Here is a 24,347-nt window from a genome sequence, read left to right on the forward strand (position 1 = left end):
CAGTTCTGGATGCTTTCTCTGCTCTCGAGCAGAAAACGACGGGGAAAATGCACATCTTTGTGAGAAATCATTGTACTAAGGAGGAGAGACCCTCCACATGCCCCTCTCAGATCTTGATGCCTTTAGCATATATGGTAGCCCTAGGCGGATGTATCATAACCCTAGAGTGGTTTGATGCCATGGCCACATTTGCGCCCGCCACACCCCCTCAAAGGGATGAAAGCCGCAAAAATTACCAACTTAAAAAATCCGCTAAAAATCCATTTTTGCTCGGATTTTGATAAAATTTACATTTTTTGATCCCAGATACTTGTGTGATCATATCCAGTAGATATCTCAACTTTTTTGAAATTTTGAATTTTTTCAAATAATTCATCAGATGTCGTAAATCCAATTTTTAAAATCCAATTTTCATCCGATTTTGATCATTTTTGGATTTTCCTGATCTCAGATTAGCTCATTTATCATATCGCATATGAAGCTATTTTTTTTATCGAAAATATTTATATAGTTTTCGAAAATATCGTCTTCGAAAAAATCAACATTTCAAAAAAGCTGAGTTTGATAATAAAGCACAAACCAACTATCTAGACAAGAAAATATGTATGAAAATTTTCTAAATCTATCAAAATTTGGTTTTTCGTGACGGTTTGAACGGGGAAAAACACAACTTTTTTCGTGTTTTTCGAGCCTTTGAGTGGGTGTGGCGGGCACAAATGGGGTCCTAGACTACAAATCAGTTGAGGATCTTACTATATTCATCCGGTAACTATTAATACAACATGTTCAAAGGGCATCAAAATCGGGTACATTGATAATCTCACCTCTTCAGAGAAATTGAAATGCGGAAAATTAAATAATAAATATCTAATCTAGCAGATGTATTTATGCATTCGATAAAGAAAAGGATGATTCGTAGTAAAATTCAAAATTTATTTTTCACATTTAAAATACAATACTACAATCCCGGTTTTAATTATTGTTTACATATATTACAGTGGTAATAATTCGTATCCCATGTAGTAGCTTATCGTCGCTTAACTTATCTCTCGCATCGCATATACATATTATCTGACTAGATCAGGTAAACAAGTACATAAATAAAATAGTACAGTAATATTCATCAAACGATAAGTACGTAAGTTCATTGCTTCGTTTACACGCATGCAAAATCTAATCTCCCCAAACTCTTCGTACATAATTGCTGAATTAAATAGTAATAGAGAATTTAATAACAAGATATCTCACATGAATATATTTGTTTACTAAGCACGACTTGTAGTACTATCGTAATTACCAAGAAGTACAACATGCTGACGTGATATTAATAATAAAATTAAGTACGATACAAGAACACAGAAAAATATGTTTACTCTTCATCAACAATTTATATACTATTTTAATAAACAGATAAGCTAACTACTAGACATTCAAGATTTACACATATTTTTTGTTTGATACTTTGCAGAGTGAGCACAATATAGATAACAGAGAGATACATACATATTAAGACACGCTGCATTATAAAGCGTGCATTTTTTTTAAAACATTCATATTTATGTAACTATTTTTTTATGTATAATGATTAATTAATTAAAAGGTACTGAATGCGATTAGAAGATTTGAATTCAGAGTGGTGTGGCCATTTTTGATCGCTTGCTTGATGAGGGTCTAGTCAGGTATTTTGAATTCACTTTCACAATTGATTTCTAAACTAGGAAAAGATTCATTAAAATTTTACGAGACGAGACAAAGTACAAGTACAACATCGAATAAGTTTGAAACAATGAGTAACAGGTAAATATATTAAGAATGTATTACACATTATTCGATATATATGTTGTAGAAAATGACATTTTACTACCAACAGCAGCACCAATCAATCATATCATAGGCTTGGGGACGGAGGAGGAAAGATCTGACCTCAACATTTACATAATAATTTCTTTTGGAGCAGTACATAGATGAGATCCACAAATGTGAACAATTTGTTCAGGGTAACATCAACATGTAAACCGTACAAGTTTTTCAAAAATACTAGAAAATACATTCCAACTCACACAACAGCACCGTTCAGTGTGAACGTTGCAGTCGAATTACTTTTTTTTATTAAGGGAAAATGATGTACATGGTCAAATTCCAATTGTGTATGTGCATTTATATCAAATTGCTCTTTCAAACCAAGTAAATACAATCACGTAATAATCATGTGAGAACATCTTCAGAAACATATTTTTCTCCGCCAGCACGAAATTCAGACGTGATCCGTGGTCTTGTTGAAGGTGGGTGTGTACAGGGAGCGGTTTCGAGTCAGTCGCACCGAGTCGTTGCGCTGAGAGTGTGAAGCCGAGTGTCGATTCGAGTCGCAATGACAGCCAAAGACGTGACAAAACGCTATTCTGAATCCGCGCGACATGACGCACAACGTGATGGGGTTGCAGCAACAAGAAATGTATGCAAGCAGTTGAATCAGACTAACTCCCACGTGTCCTATCATATCGTAAAGCTCGGTTGGACTGAACAAGTACCACGTGTTCTGAAACAGGTCAAACAAGAACAAGTTGTTGTATACATAGAAATATTTAGTTGGGAGGAAGATCATATTATTGTCGTTGGTTAAATTTTTGTCAGTGTTGATGTCATTGTGGTCCATCTGTTGGACATAGTTTTGAAATATAAATAGCCGAAATATGTTTGGAACAAGAGTTTAGCCTGCGTGTGACTGGACTGACAAAGAATCCGGTGTATTATAGTTTTAAATTCCAAAGTGATGTCCGCACATGTAACCAAGTATGTAAGAGGAGTGGTTTGATATTGGACATACCATGACGTAGAGTGGAGCCCAGCAGCAGAAAAATTCCAGAACGATGAATCCGAGCATTTTAATCACTCTTTTCTTCCGCTTTAAGCTCTTTGCTTGGTTGCACCTGCGAAGAACTCCGGCGGGATTGGACGTCTGCACAGCCACGGAGGAAGTATGTCCATAGGCTGAACTTTGGCGATAAAGGTGATTATTCATCTGCTGGCCTTTGGGAATCCCGACGACGCCAGGAGGAGCGGGTGAAATGGGAGACGAGTTGCTGTCTCTCATCGATGTCTCCTGATATCCGCTTTCACCAGAGTTTACGGCATTCGTCGTGGGTACCATGATGGCCAAGGGGGACATTCGAGGGTTTTTCTTCTTGTTCTCCTTCCCACCACCACCACCACCTCCATTACTTCCATCACTGTTGTTTTGACGAGAGCATGAGTCGTGGCGACGGAAGGAGGCCGTGAAAATACTGTTCGAGTTTGGTTTGGAATGTGTGTTGTTAGTATTGTTTGTGACGTTAAGTCGTGGCGAGGCGGCTGGAGTCAAGGACTCGTCCCCGCCACTCGTCGCCAACATGGAGGATTGTTCTGCAAAAGATTAAAGGAAATGAGAAATTATTATACCTTTTCTGTGCAAGTAATCTGTATGCAAGACGATTGAATTTATTTTTTGAAAGGCGCAATTACTGAGAAAATTGAGCAGAGCACTGCTTCAATTCTGGTTTCATTAATCTTGTCAAAAATCCCTTTGCTGTAGCACTGCCCTGCTTTGCTAGCCATACAACTTGAATGTTTTATTGTGCAGGGAAGGAAAAAATGAGAAAGTCTTGTTTCGCTCAGAAGGAAAATTTAGAACAAATTTTTCCTTCTTGGCTGCCATCCGCAGTTGACAATGGAGTAGCCAATTTTATACGCCGACTTGTAACGACTTCATATTTCATTTTAAGTAGATATTCTGGAGAAAAATGACATTGTGTATAATGGAGAATCTTCAAGAGTTTTATTTAGCCACAACTCTTGAGCTTTCCCAACTCGGAAATATATGTTTGGTTTTACACCAAAAATTACATTAGTTCCAGTACAACAAAACGGATAGTTCCTGATCGTTGATTTATGACCGTTTGACTGACAATCTGGGCTATATCCTGCACATCATTACAATCATTTTTCTCCTTATACAACTCTGCTAAAAGTGCACCAATACGTTTTTTTAGTCACGACCAGAAATACCGTCCAGATATATATTTTTACAAGGAAAAGTTCAAATATCAAGGTTGCACGCTCCCTACTATCAGTAATAGTACTTTAACCTTTAAGCTAAGCTACATCATCGCTGCAAAATAGAAATGTGCATTCCAGTTTATGCTCATAAAAAGTCATGATACGGTTATGATCTGTTTGCTGGGTCTGCTCAAATTAGAATCAACACGTTGGGATTTCCTCTCCAAGATATTTTTTCATATTGCATCACGATTTCTGCATGTTCTCTCCGTTTTAAGCGTTGTTCCTGCTCTTCAACTTTCATCAAGTCGAGCTCATGCAACTTGGTTACGTGCTACATGCTTGTGGAAGATCGTAATAATAATAAGAGAGTCTGCTTTATAGCTTTTCCCTTTAGTCTGCTTTTGCTCAAAATCTCAGAATTCCTAAATTTTGCAAATCAGAATGGGAACATTCCCGGAAATCGAGCCAAATGTTATATTAAGTGGACTAGATAGGACAGGATATTAGACTATAAGGTATGCAAAATGAGGTCAGTAGTGCATCCATTATGACATTAAATATGTCATAGTTTAAATAGAGCTTGAAAATCTGACATTTCAATTCAATCGGCAAAATATATATGGAATTCATTCATTGTTGACTTGAAAGCCATAGTGGCGGACATTACTGAGATATTAATTATGATAATTACGCCTTCCTCCTCTCCTGAGTAGGTCCAAACCTATTCATGAATAGAAATGTGCGCTAATTCCTTTGAATCCAGCAGGCGATGATCCTACCACTATCACGCAGAATGAAAGCTTGGCTTTGTGATCATGTCAGTTAATCAGAATACTATTGATGTCAAATCCACAACCTTTCTTTGTGCCAGAGGAAAAAAATTAAGAAAGAACGCCAACAATAAGCAGATCCTTCCATGTACTGAATTGTTCAATTCTTTCGGCAGCTGACGTAGATCTCTATCTTCCATCCATAGCGTTCTGGAATTGTGCATGAGCAGACTTTTTGAATTTATAATTTATTTGCCCTCCACATGCGTACAATTCTTTTCAAGGACACGGTTAAATTCGCAACGACAAAAAAATATAAAGTAGTAGAGAAAGCAAACAATTGTCCTCTTTGTTCGGAAATAGTCTAGTCGAGATCAATGGAAGGGTGCAGCAGACCTTGTGCTGGAAATAGCCAGCGAGTCATTGTCATAACAAAGGAGAGAAGCAGTCATCGTCATTCTACCAAACTCGCCCCCAGTTGCACTTTGAACTGGGTAGAAATTGTCGCTAATGAGCCAATCGGAGATCAAACAAGGAGCCCTGTATGAAGGAACAAACCAATCGGAAATTGGGTAATTCGGACGTGCCAATCCAGTCCGGCATGGATTGAAAAGGGAATTTGCAGCAATTTTGGAAGGTTAATTACTTCAAACAAGTTTTACTACTTTTCACCACCACCGCGATAACCTTGAGGGAAGACAATCAAAAGAAAAGTGGGCAAAGTATAAGGTCTGGACTCCTCATTACAAGCTTAATAGCTTGGAACACGTAGTTGCACGGATTTGTGATGACGACAGCGACGGTAATTGTGCTGCAGGATAAATATATGTGTGTACCATTTAAGAACTGTTCATTGACATTGGAGGCCGGCCAAAGGGTGCGAATGATGACAAGAAAAAACATTGTAGTTAAGAGAAACAAATTTGAAACCGTCCCTGTTGAAGTTAACTATATGATTCCTATACAAAATTGTATTGTTTAAGAAAAATGAGACACAGGCTTTGGATACAGCAAAGATGACAAAAGCAGGTGTTAAGAAAGTTCTTTATGATAAACTTGTATTTCTTGGATTTAAAAATCATGGGGCGTATTAGAACCTGTTTGTTTTTATTGTATTAAAACCTTAAATATGTAAACATATAAAACGTATTAAATGTATTTACCCTGTAATACTACGTCGTGTCCACCCTTGTGTAGAAAGAGATTGATGATACAGCCGTACTTGACAGCCATGATGAGAAGGGGCAACACGAGGAGGATGATGTCCAAGAAGACGGTGTAAGTTTTCTCCAATGCCTCCGTCGGCCACTCTTCTCGACATTTGTGTCTCCCTAATAACAAGAAAGAAAGTTACACAAATGAACTTAATCAGTTTCGCTTCTTAATTACAAGGATCGACATCAAAGCGTCGTACATTCTCTTTCCACTCCACCTCAAATCAAATGTTCCACTAAGCGTGGTTATTAGTAACATTAAAGGATTCGGAATCGACAGAGTTTTGGGATTTGGGCTCCTTCCACGGGAAATTAATAATGAGGCGGAGGGATTAAAGTGCTGGATAAAAGATATCAAACTTTGAACATTACACTCAAAGACGTAGTTTACGACCCCAGCCAAAAACTCTGTGTCCTTCTGAACCCTTTTATTCCTAGAACAGAAGAGAGAGAGAGTTCATTGCAATTCGAGAGTGTGTGCTGCTCGGCATGATATTACTTCTGTAGTTTTTCGCCCTGTTCACATTTCAGCAAATTTGCAATAAACCACCGTTATCAGCCTACCGCCAAGTTCCATTGTGGTGTTGGCATGTGTGAAATGTAATGGTGGTTTAACTCTTGGTATTAGAATACACCCAAGAAATATGAATCTTCTAATACTCACCAGTTTTCCGAATTGGCTGAAGGAGACTCACGAATGCGATGGGTGACATGCAAATCAAACTGGCAGTCCACACGATGGCGATGATTTTGTAAGCATGAGACAGAGTTTGCCACCTTCGGGACGTCAGAGGATGGCAAATGGCGTAGTAGCGTTCCACAGATATGGCCACCAAAGTCCAAGCGCTCACGGCCACGGAGACGGCTGAAAGAAATTATAAGAGGCCTTTTCAGCAAAATTGTGATGATGGTTTTCTAACTTGTAAGAAGATTATTATTGCCGTAGGTATTTGGAAAGTACGACATGAAGCGACTCCCTTTTATTACCAGACACGCTAATAAATTACACTCTGCGCAGATTTCACCCTTCTCTTCGTCCCATGTAAAAATTAAACTGTCAAGTGTTGATTTGGTTGGGGAATTAATTTCACGGAATGAACAAAAATTTAATATTTGAGGAGCAACCAAGTCCTTGCGTGGTCTTTTTAAGGATCTTGTCAATAAAAACCAGCAAGACTGAGGGGATTGCAAATCCACTCAAAATTCAAGTGTGTATAAATAACCTTAAATAAATAACGGGATTGAGGTTTCCAAAAATTCAACTACTTGCTACCCCGTTTCGGAGGCAGGAGTTGCCACGCCGTGTAAAAAAAACAGTATCAATTATGCAGAGTAAAACATTTATATTTCTCAATAATTTTTCCACCTAAAACCCCCGCTCTCGGATCCAATTAAAATGTAGACATAGCCAATTTAGGGAAAAAGGGTGAGGGAAGCTCGAGGCCAAATTAACATTTCACAGTTGAAAATTCAACAACGCCGGAAACATGTGAGACCGACACGCAACAGTTTATTTGAAAACGGGTGTAATCCGTTTGATGTGTTAATACAAGCATGAACATAGGAAATGGCTGCTCTGATAAGTAACTTGATTTAGGAGTTTGTTCTCCACTTAAGCTTTGCAATTAACCTCTACTCCACTTCACAGATTAATGCGAGGCCATTCATATGAGCACAACCCACGCCGTGCTTTCTCCCGTACTTTCACTTCTTTTGGCCAAAACTCTCTCCTTCCTTCCTCCCAACTGAATCTCGTCGCAGGCGTCCAGTACGTACTTAGGTACATTCACGTGTATCGTTCCTGACCCTCAGTCACCAGGACAGAGAGTTTAGTTGCTAATATCATATGGAGTCATCATCCCTCTCAAAGTATTTTCGGTACTTTGCGTGTTTTTGACATATATTTATTCAAAACATCCACTTTTTAAAAATAAGCTTAGGTCTAGAGATTTAGAACATGAAACGACTTGTATTTAGTTCCTGGTTGAATTTATCTCTAAAGTTGATCCTACTGTGGAGATTATTTTGAGTAGAAACTTCGTCGTCATTATGCATGCATATTTATTTTCGTAATTTAATACCTCGTGTCCGCTATCCCTACATGGTCGGGGTGGACCCTAACTGTTCTTAACGTGAGTCAAGTTAACTGCCAGGAGCAATCACTCAGTTAAAAAGTGAGAAGGTCTGGTGAAAGTAGCTTGCTTACAAATTATAACATGTATCTTTGGCATTCAATATTTTGCAATTGTTTGCCCAGCCTGCTCATGCATCGTATCGTGGTGGCTTGATCTACCAGTCGCACGAACAATGAGTGTCATGAACAGCACGCGTAGAGTAGTGTATGGATTAAATAAACGATTTCCAACACGCAAATGAGAGAGCAAAAGGGTGAACTAATTCAAGAAAATCATATTATTTCTCTCCAGACCTACTAATGATTTACGTCCAGTGAGTGAAATTGCTTCGCCGTGAAACACACTAATGCGAATGTCTGTGTATAGGTGCGATTTTCATCAACATTATTGTGTGAATGGGCTGATTAATCATTTCATTTCGCCAAGTCCATCATCGTCCGCAACCTTTCCTAATTTCTAATGTTAAAATCCCATTAGTATTCTCTCAACGAGCCAATTTCCTCTGTTGCACTTAAAACGATCGCCGAACCGACGGCATTAACCTAACAACAGCAGTGGGGGGTGGCAGTTAGGTGGCGGATACAACATATTGACGGGTGGCCAATTCAAGGTATTTACATGGACGAGACGTGGAGAAATATGGAAAATGTTAGCAAAACTGAAATCCGACTTATCGAAGCGGAAGTTATCATGTTGATTTGCATTCCTCAACTTCCTACTTTTATTTTAAGCCTGTAAGATCCCAACCAAAATGGAAGGTGAAATACCTCAAAGAATAAGAAGATGAAGAACGACGAGGGCATAGAGATCAATCCGCTTTGCTTCTTTGTACCATGATACCATCAGCATTACGATCATCACTACAATGCGAATGGTTTTTGCACACAGAGGTTTTTGCAGTGGGGGAAGAAAATGTGAAAATAAGTATAAATGTAGGAGAGAGAAATTACTCAAGAGATTACAATGAGAGTTTCTCGGGATCTTAAATAAACGTTAATCCATCAGTTGGCAGTCTATTTATTTTCGTTTTCTTCTCCTATGACCTTCCGACCACGCAGAATGAGAAGGCAGGAAGAAGGAGGGCGAAATACAGAGCAGATATAAAAGCTTAGCTCTTTACTTTCAGTAGCACGGGGACTAAATAGCGGTACACAAACGGGCGTATTTATATATATACGTACATACATAAGTACGTACCACATTGCGCCTAACGCCAGGTCATAATTTATGTAACACACCAACTTAGCCGTCTTAGACTTAACAATACACAGCTTTCGATTCTCAAAGTTCTCGTCGTCGTCGTCGTCGTCCAGTTGGACAGTGACACATAGGACACGGGGATCGGGCCAGGGTCAGTCCATTAGTCACCGTGTGGAGGCAACATGATATGTACATAGACTTTCCTTCTCTTAATCACGGGACAAGAATTGGGAGAGGTAGAAGAGAGAATTTTTGATGCAGTGCAGTGGTTGGTGCATGGGGAAAATGGGAGCATTACATTAGCAGAATTTATATAAAACCTCCTCCTCGCTGACTGGGTGTCTCAATTCCATTTCGCCATGAAAGCACTACTGCCAGGACATTGTGCAGTACGGGATGATGCGGCGTCCATTAAGAAATTTGAGAGTTGGCGACGACGAACGGCTTTAACTCTCATCAGCTCCGTTCCCACACCTAATTGCTTAAGCCATCTTCTTCCCATTCACCCTGAGGGGTGGAGGAATCACATTTCGCCTAATGTAAAACATGGGCAGTGAATAATTGAAAATGATTCCTTATTTCCTTGCTCTTTGTTTCAATTACGTTTGTATGTACACGTGTGTGTGAATGTAAGTATGTGCTGAGAGAGGCTAAACTCCTACTGGATGCACGGTTTCTCGAAACTTTAGACTTTCAGGCAGAGATCTAAAGTTCCGAAATGATGAGGATAACGAAATTTGGCTGCTATGTACTTTTGAAACGAGCTGTTTGTCATTTGTCCATGGCAAAGCATTATATTCTTGATGACTTCCGTAGACGAATGGCCTGTTGTTGGATGGAAGAATGCATCCGACAATTGTAACATCCAAGGGCGGCTCATGTTATCTTGTTAACTCCAAATTACACTGCTTTCGGCCGCCAAAAACTTGTGCTTGAGCCGTTTAATGGAAGTTATAATTCAACAAGAGTTTCAAAGAACGCATGCAAACGGAGCTCTTCTCCAATCGAGCTCACTCTCACTCTCTCATGAAGAGGGATCCTATTACGTTGCTGAAAAATGGAAAACGGAGTAAAAGGGACGGCCTCAACATCAAATAAAGTACCAATTATGCGCTTGTACGTAGAAATTAAATTATAAGCTAACTTTAATGTTGAACATTTTCTCCAAAAGTGAAATTGAGTACAATATTTCTCCAATCTCAAAGTTCGTCCTTGAAAAATCAGTCGTAAATTTAAAAGAGAAAGAGAACAAATGAAGGAAATTTTACATTACATTATGACAAACACTAGTTGCTACACTCTTTTTTAAGTATGCACGTGCTTTCTCTCACCCCATTATATTCAGTACTTTGTTAACTCAAGGTTACATAAATATCTATGTCTGCAAATGGTTTTCCAACGCGATATATACGCATCTATCCCAGCCAAGTCGCATCACAGGGCAAATTGCAAAATCAGCCGGTTCCTCCCGAAACAAACAAGACATCAAGTTTTTAGAAATTGTAACTCCTCATGTAACCACCTCGAAATGATCAGCGAGCACAATTACATCAGAACTGTGGGCTCCTTTTCACCTAAACTTTTCTCTAGTAACTAACACACCGTTATCATCATCATTGTATAATTCAGTATGCAAACTTTCTCGCGTTTCTTTCCCTCTTAGTTATTTACATTGCTAATGATTATGGTGAACTGGTTTCTTGTGAGGCAACCCAAAGAGGAGAAATCTCGTGTACTTCATTGTTCTCAGCATTGAGTTTGAATGCAAAACTCGAAATCTTGCCATAATCGGTAAGCATGAGTTATCAAAGTGAAGTGCCTTTGAATAGGGAGTAAGGTGCAAACTAATTTGCTTTACATGAAAGAAGAAAGCCACTCCGCCGAGTAAGATACATACTACAAAAGTGCAGATATGTATGTATGCATGTTGTTCAGGAAGGAAGAAAAAGCAGTGTACACCCAGAATAATAAGGAAGGGCGGATATGAAAAAGAAAATTGTTGCAGGAAAACCAGGGGCAAAATTAAGCTTGCCCCGAATGACCGAATTATTATTATGAAGTTAACTTAATCTGCTCACTGTTGTGAGAGTATTAGTGATAAATTCTGAAATAAAAAGTTTCCTCACCACCAACTATAGCCAGCAAACTCTTGTTATTTGTACGACCGAATATGTATCTTTTTCTGCATAATCGCTCTGAACGTGGTAGCACATCCACTAACGAGACGTTTTTTCCTGTGCCAAGTGAAATGAGAAGAACGGGGTGGTGGTGGTGGTGGTGAGATAACAAACCTAACCGACAGACAACAAAGGCTTGTGTCAGTTCTGCACAGTTGAAAACTTTCTTTTGTGAGACCCTTAAAAATACAGCTTGTTTCCCTTCTACTTTGTCCCCAATCACCAACCAACGACTTGCTCAACAATTCATACAGTGCAAGTTCAAATAAAGGTTATTCGAATTAATATGTGGGATGATGAATAGACCGGTTGTAATTTATTATCGCGCACCATAGCAATTTTGCTTCGTCAAGTTTTTTCTCTGCGTAGGATTACTTAAATTTACTTACTTAAATGGGTCACGTGTTGCAAAGTTGCGTGAAAATAATTGCTACAAACTGATTGGTTTCAAATCGAAGGGTTGGGTACGAAGTTTTTAAGAAAATTTACATCCTTTCGTCCCGAGAAAGCGGGAGAGAGCGAGCGAAAGTTCTTGGAAAAGGAAAATATGTCAATTTCTTTTGTAACCAACGTGTATGGAAGATTGTCCTCCTCCGCGAATTAAATTGATGTCAGATGAATCGATAGTTAATAAATTATTCAATCGTTTTGAAAGTTATTTAATCCCTGCGGGGATGACCTTCTCGTTCTGTCCTGCTCCTAATCTGAGATGGACGAGGATGTCGTGACTTAACACATTACTTGCGCAATATGTCTATTCTTAGGTGTTGAAAGGCTGGGAAAACGAAGAAAGGCTCGCGAGACAAATGAAATATTTATGGGGTGAGAGTAGACGCAATTATTGGAAATATAGAGGACGACCTTTGACCTAAGGTGTGCTGTATGTATAGCTTTAGGCACAATGCGATTATATAGATATATTCGAGTTACGTAACCTTCTCTAACAAACAGTATTGTTCGAACAAAAAATGTTCCAAAAATTGGAGTCAAACAAGTCGAATTGGAAAACAAATATTAATTTTCCGTAGAAATCATCAAAGAATAATGCTACTTCTTTAAACTGAAATTTTTTTTATATATTTTCAGAATCGTATGCAATTTTGTATTATCTGTAGAACTCAGTTCCCATTTGATCATGTAATTCGAAACGATAAATTGCACGTAGGTAGATAACTTAGGAAACGAGCGAGACAACAAAATGTGACGCTAATATGTAATGATATTATTAGAGGGGAGGAATTTGCATCCGAGACACTTGTTATTGGAGGGAGACAAAAGCACGGAATTAGTACTTGAATCAGACGCCAAAACCTTATTGTCAGCTTCAATTTAAGAGAATGATAATTCCTTCACCGTGTAGGCGTTCCTTTGCATAATGTAATTGGTTCTTTCTGCAATTTCATGCCCAACAAAGGTAATTTCTCTTTCATCGGAGGAGGAGAAGGAGGAAGAGAAAAGCAGATGAAAGGAGGAATTTTCATCTTAAAGAACAATTTTACTCGTGAATTGTAAAATGTGAGAAAAAACTTTTTTTCTTATTTAAAACAATTTTTATGTCTCGGCTCGTGTACTTAAAGAAAGTTTGAACTGCGGTGGAGCAGCTTAGGACTCTTATTTATATTCTAACCTCCATTTAAATTAAAATCATTATCCATTTGCCAATTCCGAGAAGACCACCTCTGCTTCCCCATTTGTTCACACGTGTCGCAAATCAGAATACCAAAGTTGAATGGGGCAAGCAAACTTGTATAATCTGTTTTCGTGATTTGAATGAATGAAAATTGGGTTGGAGAAACTAATTTGGAGACATGATGAGAGATAATAATGAGAAAAGGAAACTTGTAAAAAACGAAAAGGTTATATGATTTATCTGTCTCGCGAAAATGGATTTTTATGCCAAGAAAAATAGAAACGAAGGATTTTGATTCGTACATGTCCGATACTTTAAATTTATTACTGGCTCCGTATTCAGTCAGCATTTAGACGTTGGTATGTATAAGTTTCTCGAGGAAATAATTTTATCAGGCCACAAAATCTAATGGTTCGACTCGATCAACAAGATTCGAACGTCAGTTTGGCAATGGCTGTCAAAACATTATTGTAATACTTTGCCATTTCAAAATGCGAGACGAAAATATGGATGACATTCGTAAGTTATTATCATCGGAGAAACTGCTGCCACTGCCACTGCACTGCTGCTTTCTACTATATTGACTTGTTATTGTACTTCTGTAACCCACCGTCGCCTTCTTGGATGGGAAACACGCCACTGCGAATATCTATCCACCACTGGTACTTGTCTTGTCTCTGACAGATGAAGAATATGGTTTCGGGATCTTGTCCGTTTGTGGCGGCGTGTTGTTTCCACTGCCAGCTTTCGTACACGACCACAAGATTCCAAGCAGCTCATTTGCATTCCGATCAAGTAAATCTAGCTAATAGGCTATTTTTCACGTCTGCTTCGAAACATCCCTCCAAGCACATGTGCCGATCCATTCCGCTTATTTGTAGCCGATACATATAATTATTCACAAATAAACTGTTTCTTCATATGTACATGCTTCGTGACGTCGGGAGATTATAGAATTTCTATTTACTTCTTATTTACAGCGTATCGAGAAAATGGGCATTTTCAATCTGTACATGTTGTTTCATGCAATTTTCTCGAGGTCACCTTTGTCAAACAGTTTATCGCAACTATGCCTGGTTTAAATGGTGTACTGATAACTGTTCCTGTGTTTTGGGTGGAATGATAACTTGGTGTGTAAATAATATTGATCAAATAAATAAAGGAGGGACAAACTGAATATTTTCTAAATTAAATTGAGGCGTTTCCTTGTTCGAATGAGCTTTGAGTATTATACATCAGAATTGTTTGGGATTTATGTGGAAAAATAGCCAATTGAGAGAATAATGTTGACTGATCGGCACCTTAATCATGACTCTCCGAAAGACTCCCTAAAGACAGACAGCAAACATATTACGTAAAAATAGTGACATACACACCGACTTTACAGATTCATGGTTAAACCTTATCAACAACGCGACTCCACTAATTCCTGAAAAATCTAATCTTCATCAGCTAAATTACTCTTGTGTTTTATTGTCATCGATGCATTTAACATTTGTAACGGAAAACATTCGCCGTTAATCTGGTGACGTAGTTGCAGCAGTTGCACACATCGGGGAATTTAAAGATCCACAGGCACGTTTATTGATAATGGGAGAAGATTTGTATAAAGCCGACTAAATGAGCCGGAGCCGAGTTCAGGACTTGTTTACAATCCGTCGTAATTTATGAGACAAACAGATTTGCTTCCAGCCAGAATTTTTATCAACAAAGGGAGGAAATCACAATCACTATTTTCAATAATATATTGGACGCTTGCATTGAACGGTGACACGAGGTTTGAGCCCGTGCCAAAATATTCACTGGTTTATTTCATTCACAAAATTTTACTTAAAATGTCCCCTGCAGATTTTGAAAACCTTTTTTTTACTCCCTTCACACCAAATTCATTTCATAATCTATCGAGTTCGATTAAAGTGATGGGAGAAGAATTAGTATCAAATTCCATTCCACGAGCATGAATAAAATTGAACGTCGTTGCCGTCCTTGGGCATGTATGCATAAAGGAGGCTAAAAATATCGCGAATAAAAAATGAGGATTCCAGACTACGAGAGATGTTTAAAATCTTGACAAGGTGAAGATGTATGGCCCACGACGGTTGGAGAAGAATTTATTTTTCCACCACCAACCAACAGTCCTGACCTTCGTCAACTTAAACTGTTCCCAAAAAGTCGACGCTAAATTATCACAGATTGTGGTCGTGGGCATGAAATATTATTCTCCACGTACATGACTCCCACTCCAACTCTCAAACAACCTGACACTTTTTTTCGGTAACACGTTCACATAAAAAAGTTCGTTTTCTCCAACGCTCCCAAGTTTAGTTCGGTTAGTTAGTGGTTGGTTGGTTTGGTATGTAGGTTTTTTTTCATGAATACCGATTACACAATGCATGCATTATCTGGGGGCGATTCATCATAGTTATTGGCAGTATAATAACGCTAACGATATCTTTTAAGCAGCAGCAATTCTGCAAAGTTAATTGAGAAAGGATACACAATACGGGGAACTAAATCTGCGACTGTCGTTCCAATTAAGCAGACTTCTTCTGCAGTGCCACTAATTGTATCCAAGTTTTACAGACGTTTTATGTCGTTTTTATAGCACACGAATTGTTTTGTGACTCGGCTCATAATAAGAAATCTGGGGCGATGGGGGTATGACGTAGTGTAATTAAAACCCTTAAAAATCCCTCCGATGATGCACCGTCTTTTCTGCATTTGACACTTTTTTGAGGCTGACGGAGCTATTATTTTTGTAATTTATCAAATTTACCAGCCACACATAATGAGTACATCATATGTTTTAGGGAATCTTGCAGAAATCAAGAGGCACGTCCGTTTTCAGCTTGTCAGGTTCATACTAATGAGCCGACTTCATTTGAGTGGCAAATAAGATGTGCATAAAAATGCAGAACACAGCCCTCTCTCTCTCTCCTGCAGTTTCGCAATCTTAAGCCAACAACCTATAGGTATTCTTACAACTGTATTGATTGTCTCCGTCGGAGAAAGCCAGAGAGTTGGGTGAAATTAGCACCGGCACCCTTCTCTCCTCTCCTCCTCTCTAATGTTACGCTCATTTGTTTCAGGAGAAAGTTGGGGAGAAAGCACACGAAAAGAGTGAGAGAGTTGATAAAGCAGGTCGTCTTCGTATTTCTGCGAGCAAGTAATTCAGCCGGTTTGGTTTAGTTCTTCTTCTGTGACGGAGGATCCCTCCCAAGGTCCAAGTACATCCATTATAATTGTTCCCGCCCCCAGTGGCAAAGGCCTGCTGGGTCATTACTATTTTATTTGCTACAGTCAACAAGAAGAGTTCCTTGGGCGGCCAGGAGAGCGAGGAGGAAGGAGAATGGACTTAATGTCTCTCCCTAATGACTCCCCTTCATTCCATTTTCTCAACACGTCAGATTGCTTCCTCCCAAAAGTAATGGGTCTCTTCTCCTGCAAAAGTGGAAATTGAGTGGTCTTCCAACTCATTCATTCCGTAGTCTGACTTCTTCTCTGCCCGACAGTTGTTCCTCTCTCCATCTCCACGAGGAAGCTAAATGCTACTCTTTGAACCCATCCACTACCCTCCCCTTTGTTGTCCATTGACAAAATTAGTGCAAAACGGAGATAAAACAAAAAGTCAGGTAGGAAGTAAAGAGTAAGGAAGGAGTGGCTTTAAACGGAATTAAATCCCTCAAACTGCAGCTTTTAATTTTATCATCAACAGAATACAAGAATCACAGGGGATTCTTCCTTCATTCATTTCGGTCCAAGGTATAGTAGCCGCCCGCCTTTATCGTTTCGTGCTTATTTATACAACGTGTGTACACGTTATATAGGATTGTCTTCCTTGAATATGGTCGAAAATACCCCAACGTGTGCTTCAATTTTAAATTAAATATGACCCATTTGCATAAGACGTAAATGATTTAGGGACAAAAAGGAGAAAGCGAGATTCATGACGATGTCCGTTTTCACGATATTTTGATGATGGAAGAAATATTGCGGCCACAAATACATTACTCACTCACTCTTTTTTTCTGCTGCTAAATGGAAACTGAAAGAGACAAAGTTAAATCTCAATTTCCTCCAATTCCATCGATTTGTTGAGTTTGGGATGGAAAAGTGGTTGGTGGCGCAGGAAGTACAGCGCGACGTAACGAAGGCGTAAGTGACAAACAGGATGGGAAGTGAGACGACGACCGTTCTCCATTTGGGCACTAAATGGATGTCGTCTGCTGCAACTGTGGGCAGTAAATCTCCCACCACCAACTTATAATTTATACCCCGACCAACCTCCACCCGTTATAAAGTTTGCATCGCACCGGTGATTTTGGTACGCGAGGAGAAAATTGCGATATTATGTTACATTTGCCTTATACTTTATTTCTCGCTCAATAAAATCCTCTCCTTCCTCCCTCCGATATTCCTCACTCAGTCGACGCACATATTATTCTACTTTGGGAATAGGCAGACATTCAGCAGATCTCGCCTCGACGGAATTTAAAGTGAAGACGCATCTCCACATTTTTTCCGGAATAAATGACACCTTCTTCCCACTTTCTCTCTCACTCGGATGATGGAAACCACAACAAACTCGAATTTACTATTTCAATTTAGCATTTTAGTATTTGATCAATTTTGTGACGAGCACCGCAGGGTTATGCAATGGAGAAAAGTGTTAAAATTGATTAAAGAACAGAGAGTATCAGATGCCACGATTTTGCTAATATTTTTTTTACAGATGGGACTCACTGCGCCTCACACATTTTTTTTACGAAACACACGTTTGGCTTTGAACATTTAAAGGTAGATTTATTGAGGATTTTATTGTCGGTCCTTTATGAGGGTTAGTTGCGTTTTTTGTAACGTAGTGTGAAAGAACGCCCATTACAAGGACAACGACGGCCACGAGCCAATGTCCTGAAGACGATGGACGGGAGCGAAATGGCAAACAAATAAATCTCATGAAGGAAAGCAGCAGCAGAGTAAAAAGCAGCAAAAAGGAGAAGGGAGCCCTAATTACGTCCACCATCAACGGCGGATGTGGCTGAAGAAAGACGAGTTAGGTCTGCAGTAAGTAGCGTCTCGACCCCTCCTTAAATCGTTCCACAAAAAAACTTGAAGCGAGAAAACTTGGTGAAATAATTTGCCAAATGGCAACATTTTCTCTAATACGGGATCATAATGAAAGTACGGTTCTAAATATGTGTGGCAAGAACGTAATAATGTGGGATTTTAATATTTAGGCCATATGTTGCATTTATTATAAGCCTTCCAACCACTTGAATAAACGAATACGAGAGAGATAGCTTGGGCTTTAGAAACGTGCCCACTTTGCATCTTTCCGTGCCAAAAGTCAAGACTGATAATCTCTAATCTCTCACTCTCACTCTGGGAGAGAGAGACCTTGTTGAGAGAGCTGCTGCTGCTGCTGGATATTCAATGTATCTGGATAATCTGGTCGAATTTAGGAGCTCATATTGCCACCAAGGATGGGACCGTTCTAAATTAAGCGAGTTATATGCGTCCCCGAGAAAAGTGGTGATGAGGTCAAGGGCGACAAATTGCTAAGAGTGCGAACTGTTGATTGTGCAAACGTTTGTCAAGTATCCTTCCCTGTGGCCAAGTTAGGTTTCTAAAGTCATCAACAGGCTGCATGTGATAAATTTATTTTCTTTACGGTTTATCCAGGTCTAAATCCGGAGCGTAAATCACCCATGGCTCCATTTTCCCACAATTCGTCGTCCACCAACAAGCTCTGGATAGAAATTCGGTCCTTTGTGTTGACGACCATGCAGCTACCCGGTTTGTGGCTCAGCTCGCAGCCAACTTTCTCCACCATACATCGCACTCAAAAGGACCATCTCTCTGCGCGGTTAAGCTAGCGTCGTCGTGAAGTGAAAATATCGTTCTACTGCTGCGAATGTCATAAATTATAAGTAAGTCCTGCACACGTGAGGCAGGATGTTAAATAAATGGTGGAGCCAAGAACGCTGGTACAAAGTAGGGAGCAAATGTACGATTGTGAGTGTTAGGTATGAACTAGGGTCAACCAACCGGAGGAAAACAAGCAGTGTTATTTGATAACAATTATACCGCAAATAATCCAAAACAGTTCTAAACGTCACGTGTCGGACCACTAACAATTGCATAAACTTTTAATCTGCATGTCACTCAAATAGTTCAGGTGGAAAAAGCAAGGCGCAGTTTGTATCAAAATTTCAACGGTTCGAGAAAAAAAATCATATCTCGAATCATATGTACCTTGTCACACGCAAACTCTTTGTGAGATATGCAAATCTGGAGAAAATTGTAATCATGGACTAACTAATAGTTGGTAACTTATGCATCGATCTTCCCCTTCTCTCACTCTGTACGTACTAAAATCAGATACAATATGTACCAATTCTAAACTTTACCACCAGTTAGTTATGCACTTTACTGCTTAGTAGACCTCGGGTTAATTCATCTGTTGCATGCAATAGTAAGCAATCTGGGCGCAGTGTGTCTGTCGGAGGATGACGTGGGAAGAATATACAACCAGAGATTATCCATCACACCACCGCATTGCCACTCCAGCCGAGAGCTCGTGCCTTGCTTTTGTGGTAAGGACAATTAATTCGCGTCGACTGAGCAAACAAAATATGTCAGTGTCATCCCAACCACTTTGTATTAGTCTTCTTGTGGATGCAATAAAGGGAGTTTTCCAACTTGTTCTTCTTCCTTTTTATTATGGGTGGCTAATCCCAATCCGCCAGCAACCCTGGATTTCCACTCCTTATGATTACCGTATTCCTCTCAAGTATCCAATATCATTCTGCATTATTACACCACCATTACACACAATGGGAGGGAGGGAAAGGATGATACACACTTTTCCTCCGTGATTATACATCCATCCATATAACTAGTTTCCGTTCAAAACCTGAACGTTTATGTACTCGGCTTAGCTTAGCCGTACCTGCTTTTTGCCCTTGGAACTTATAAATTCTCGCAAATATGTATGCCACATCACGACAAGGCTAAAGTTAAGCAGAAAAACCAACAAAATTCACCCGACTGCTTGGAAATCCAATTGAAAATTCATGACTTGCAAATCGAAACTAAATTGCTCAACATTTTTTGCTACTTATTTCCCCAAAAATTCTGTGCATATAAAATTAAACTGAAACTTTGCCAGGCATAAATAATACTACAATTACGTAATGGGTACATATTTTCAAAGACCTCGTGGAAATAAAGGCTCAAGACTTGCACATATCTTCCAAACAGTGGAATGAACTTTAATAATTTCTCGTAACGGTTGAACGCATGAACTGTTGGGAAAAGGTGAAATCCAGCGACTGTAAGTGAGAGGAGACCGAAAGAGAAACATTTCTACGGGAATGCGGCACAGTAAAATATCAACCAAGAGACCCAGTTCAATTCTCCGACCTGTGGTTTGATGGGCTAAAGATGACACGACAGCAAAATTCGGCGAAACTGAGGACTTGGAATTCATTTTCAGTCGCCACTCACTCACCTACCTCCACTTTTGGAGAAGGTTTTGAAGGCAAAAGTCAGTGGTTTTGCTGGTGGAAGAGACATTTCTTGCAGCTATGCTGAGTCAGGGATTTCTTCTCCGTCGCCTTCGTCTCCCGTGTCGTATTCCAGTCCTTGTATCTTTTTGACAGCCGAGGAAATGAGTCACCTCATAAATACTCCAACAACGTCAAACTGCATAAACATTTTTTGCTCAAGGACATTTAAAAGTTTTTGATTAAATTCGGGATTATATGATTACCATATTGCGAAAAAAACGTGAATGCTATTACGTTTAGGGACTACGTTGAGGATAGCGTACTATTAAAAGATACGCATGCATCACGAGAAAAATAAGGATAATAGTTTATATATCTGAATATATAGTACACATTTGTACGCATCTGACTCTAGTCTAGCCAACCCTGAAAAACATATTTGTTGACTTTCCTACTTCTTAGAAACTCCCATTTGTAGATACGTATATATATCGACTCGTTTTGTTTTTCTCATTGTCACTCTGCTCTTGAGGTGGATCGGCCTCCCGTGATTTCCACGAGCGAGGAAGGAGGGCTGACTGACTTTCTCCACCAAAACAACTTTTTTTAAAGGGCACAAGCAGCTTTAAAACGTGCCACAAGAGATCTCTTCTACGACCATCATCCTCATTTCATTACTGTGTGCTCTCTCAACCCGCAAACACCACTGCTACTACTTCCTTGAAGAAGAGAACCTTCCATGCAGGAGGAAATGTTGATGTTTCAAGTTCAACCTACCAAGAAACAATCATTGTCCTACATACATACGGAGTAGTAGGACCCACTTGGAACAAGACGCCGTGGTCTGAACCCTTCCTCTTCTATTTCTTTGTTATATTGGGGAAGGGAAAGTTTATCCCAGGAAAGGAAACTCTCTCCTATCGTACACACGCTCTATATTTAGCAGTCATCATAGTACGAGTAGTGTAAATGTGCTCAATCTCAAAAGTGGAACGACTCCTGCACAATGCTATGTCTGCTATCCCGTATCTATCCAGTGTCAGAGGGGCGTAACTGTCATTCCCAGTTGTGAGGATTTTAAATAAGTGTCACTCGAAAAGAAATATCCTGGACTGGGATGATACGCCTTCCGCAACAGAAGCTTTTCGCACTATGCATCCCTCCAGAGAGTATCGTCCCATCCTCCTCCTCTGGACTGGAGATACTTGAGGATAGTAGTACGGTCACTGTGATGAAAGGACACTGGCGGAGAATATGTATACCTAAGCCTAAACCCGGCAGTGTTGAATGAAAATCTGGACTTTTTCCTTGGCATAAATTCCAATGTCATGCTGCTACGGGTGGCCACACCATCCATACTCGAGCTCGCTTTTGTTATGGGCTGAAAAGCTGCCATAAAATTTCCTGGTGAAAGCAGGAATAGGAAATCATCATCGCATGGCACACACAGGGACAGTAATGAGATGTGTTTTTTATTATGGGCAAAAAGCGAGTTGATCTGGTCTTTTGGTTTGTCCTCGTCCAAACTCATCAGCACTGGAGCAAATAAATCCACCAGTTTTGCTGATTAATCATTATCCAAGGACAGCATTTGTACAAGTGGTGGGCAATGTTTGTATGTACGAATGTTGTAGAAACAGCAACAAAAGCCAACTCGTGTGGTTTTAGTAGTGCAATTTATCAAACATGGTCATCTCCTTTAGGGCAAGGATTTTACAACATGTGACAGATTCAGATTCAACTGTTCTCACGGGAGAAAGCGAGAGGGAAGAACTTGGTATTATCTGCACGGTTATGACTTCCTTTTGTCAAGCTTTTCAGATCTTTTCATTTCCTGTCTATATTTGACTCACATTTTGCTCCTTCAACCACCACCACCACCGCCGCCACTACTACGACTACGACTACTTACTTACTTCCACTACTGCTGTCTCCTTGCATATGTACGCTTTGATTGCATTGGTTGGACGCCACGGAGGAGGACGACGAGTGAGAAAGCATCAAGATGCGCTACTGCCTGCCTGCTACGTCGAGAAGTGAGACTACTCCTCGATGGATGAAGGCCACTGCACCACGATGGCAAAGAAATGCTCCCCTCTCGATGAAAGTTATGGCTCATGCAAGGAGAAGAACAACTTTGGATGGTCATGAAAGATGTATGCATTCCAACTTTGCGGGTTGTAAATTAAGTGGCGAAACTTTCCAAAATCCGAAACTCTATAAAATAGAACATTGTAAGAGAGTTTTTATGGTAATGACTACAAATTTGGGTTGACCTACCCTACATTCGTGTCACCCTCTTCTCTCCAACCAATCAGCGCACCATGTTCCAATTTTTTTTTGAAATTTGGAAAAAAATCCTAAACGTGGATATCGTTAAGTTGACCAATAAATTTTATTGATTGCGGACATAAATAATAACTATTGCTTCTTTTAGTCGTCGTTAGGATTATGGTGGATTTCGTAATATTCTAAATACCTAAGTACAAACCTACGTCGTCGTCGTTTGGTTATTCAATTTCCAGATTAGGTTTAGATGATGGCTTTAAAAAATACGAGAATCGTCTCCTCTGTGTACAAAGCAGGCAAGTTATTGCACTTCAAAAGCTAAGCTATGAGAACAAAGTAAAGTCCTCTATGCGAGAGAAATTGGATCCCTCTCTCCTCCTGTTTTTTGGTCACAGTGATGTCGTTATTAAATTTGCATTGAATCTCAACTAACCAAATTTTCTCATCATTTCTAAAACCCGTGGCCTACCATACGCTCACCATTTTATGTGCATACCCACTGAACACTGTCATCCTTGAGTTTGTGGCTTCTTGGTGTACGGTTTTCTGGGTAAATACGTATTTACTTATCTAATACTCTTCAGAAATATCGTGCATGCCATCGAATTTCAAAACATTTCCGCACAGCTACATGATTTGCATGTTACGCGCGCCCCAACATTCACGAATTGTTTACTGACAAGCTATAATTTAAGTTAAAATTTCCAGCTTCTTCGTTACATATGCACATCCAAGAGTGTCACACAGTTTGTGCGAACATGTTTGAAGGAGCTGCACGCGGAGGAAAATAACTCGACTTCCTGCTGCATACGTGGTAACAGCATGACATCCCGTTCGCCGTCCTAGGCGATATTTTGATCTGTTTAATGCATACGTACGAAAAGTGAAATGTATGCTGTTTGCTCCTTGCATAAAAACCACAGACTTGAACAAATTGCAAAACTTTGAAACTCAGCAGCACACTTGTGAAAATGAAGTCTGTTATTTCTATTGACAAAAAGTGATAAGCAGCTCTCTCTCTCTCGGTCGCTCTCTCTCTCTCTCTCCGTTCGGATGCATGAATCTAATCGAACAAGAAAAACTGTTTTCTTGGCTCCCATTCAAATCATATACAAGAGTATTCTCAAAGCCAACAAGAATTAAGAATTTAGAGACATCCAACTCTAACAACGTCTGTTTTTCAACAACAAGGGTCGCGACTCGTGAAATGACAACATTGCCAATACACAAAATGCTGCTATGCGTAAACTCAGTAAGTAAGTGCCCCAATGTTTTGATCTTGTTTCTACTTCTACTCAAGGAAAATATTGATCTTGGAATGACAAGAAATTTTAATCTAGAATCCGTTTACCAGTTAAATCTCATCAGTCAGTCTTAAATTGTTTA

General features: G+C 39.5%; 1 protein-coding gene and 1 long non-coding RNA gene across 3 annotated transcripts in view; one reads left to right on the forward strand and one right to left on the reverse strand.

Annotated features, from left to right (window-relative positions):
* Positions 1–918: 918 nt before the first annotated feature.
* Positions 919–24,347, reverse strand: part of LOC110851032 (cholecystokinin receptor type A) — a 47,643-nt gene continuing 24,214 nt past the window's right edge. For both annotated transcript variants that reach the window (XM_035852948.1, XM_022098657.2), the window contains 4 exons: positions 6,684–6,884; positions 5,969–6,136; positions 2,825–3,399; positions 919–2,536 (listed from right to left, as the gene is read on the reverse strand). In XM_035852948.1, the coding sequence (XP_035708841.1) occupies positions 2,255–2,536; positions 2,825–3,399; positions 5,969–6,136; positions 6,684–6,884 (1,226 nt within the window). In that variant the 3' untranslated portion in view covers positions 919–2,254. The remainder of the gene's footprint in view (positions 2,537–2,824; positions 3,400–5,968; positions 6,137–6,683; positions 6,885–24,347) is intronic.
* LOC118436034 lies at positions 18,525–19,862 on the forward strand. Its single transcript, XR_004835143.1, has 2 exons — positions 18,525–19,091; positions 19,638–19,862. It is a non-coding gene; the product is annotated as an uncharacterized LOC118436034 (long non-coding RNA).

This window comes from Folsomia candida, unplaced genomic scaffold (genome assembly GCF_002217175.1).
Source record: "Folsomia candida strain VU population unplaced genomic scaffold, ASM221717v1 Fcan01_Sc006, whole genome shotgun sequence".
Classification (NCBI taxonomy): domain Eukaryota; kingdom Metazoa; phylum Arthropoda; class Collembola; order Entomobryomorpha; family Isotomidae; genus Folsomia; species Folsomia candida.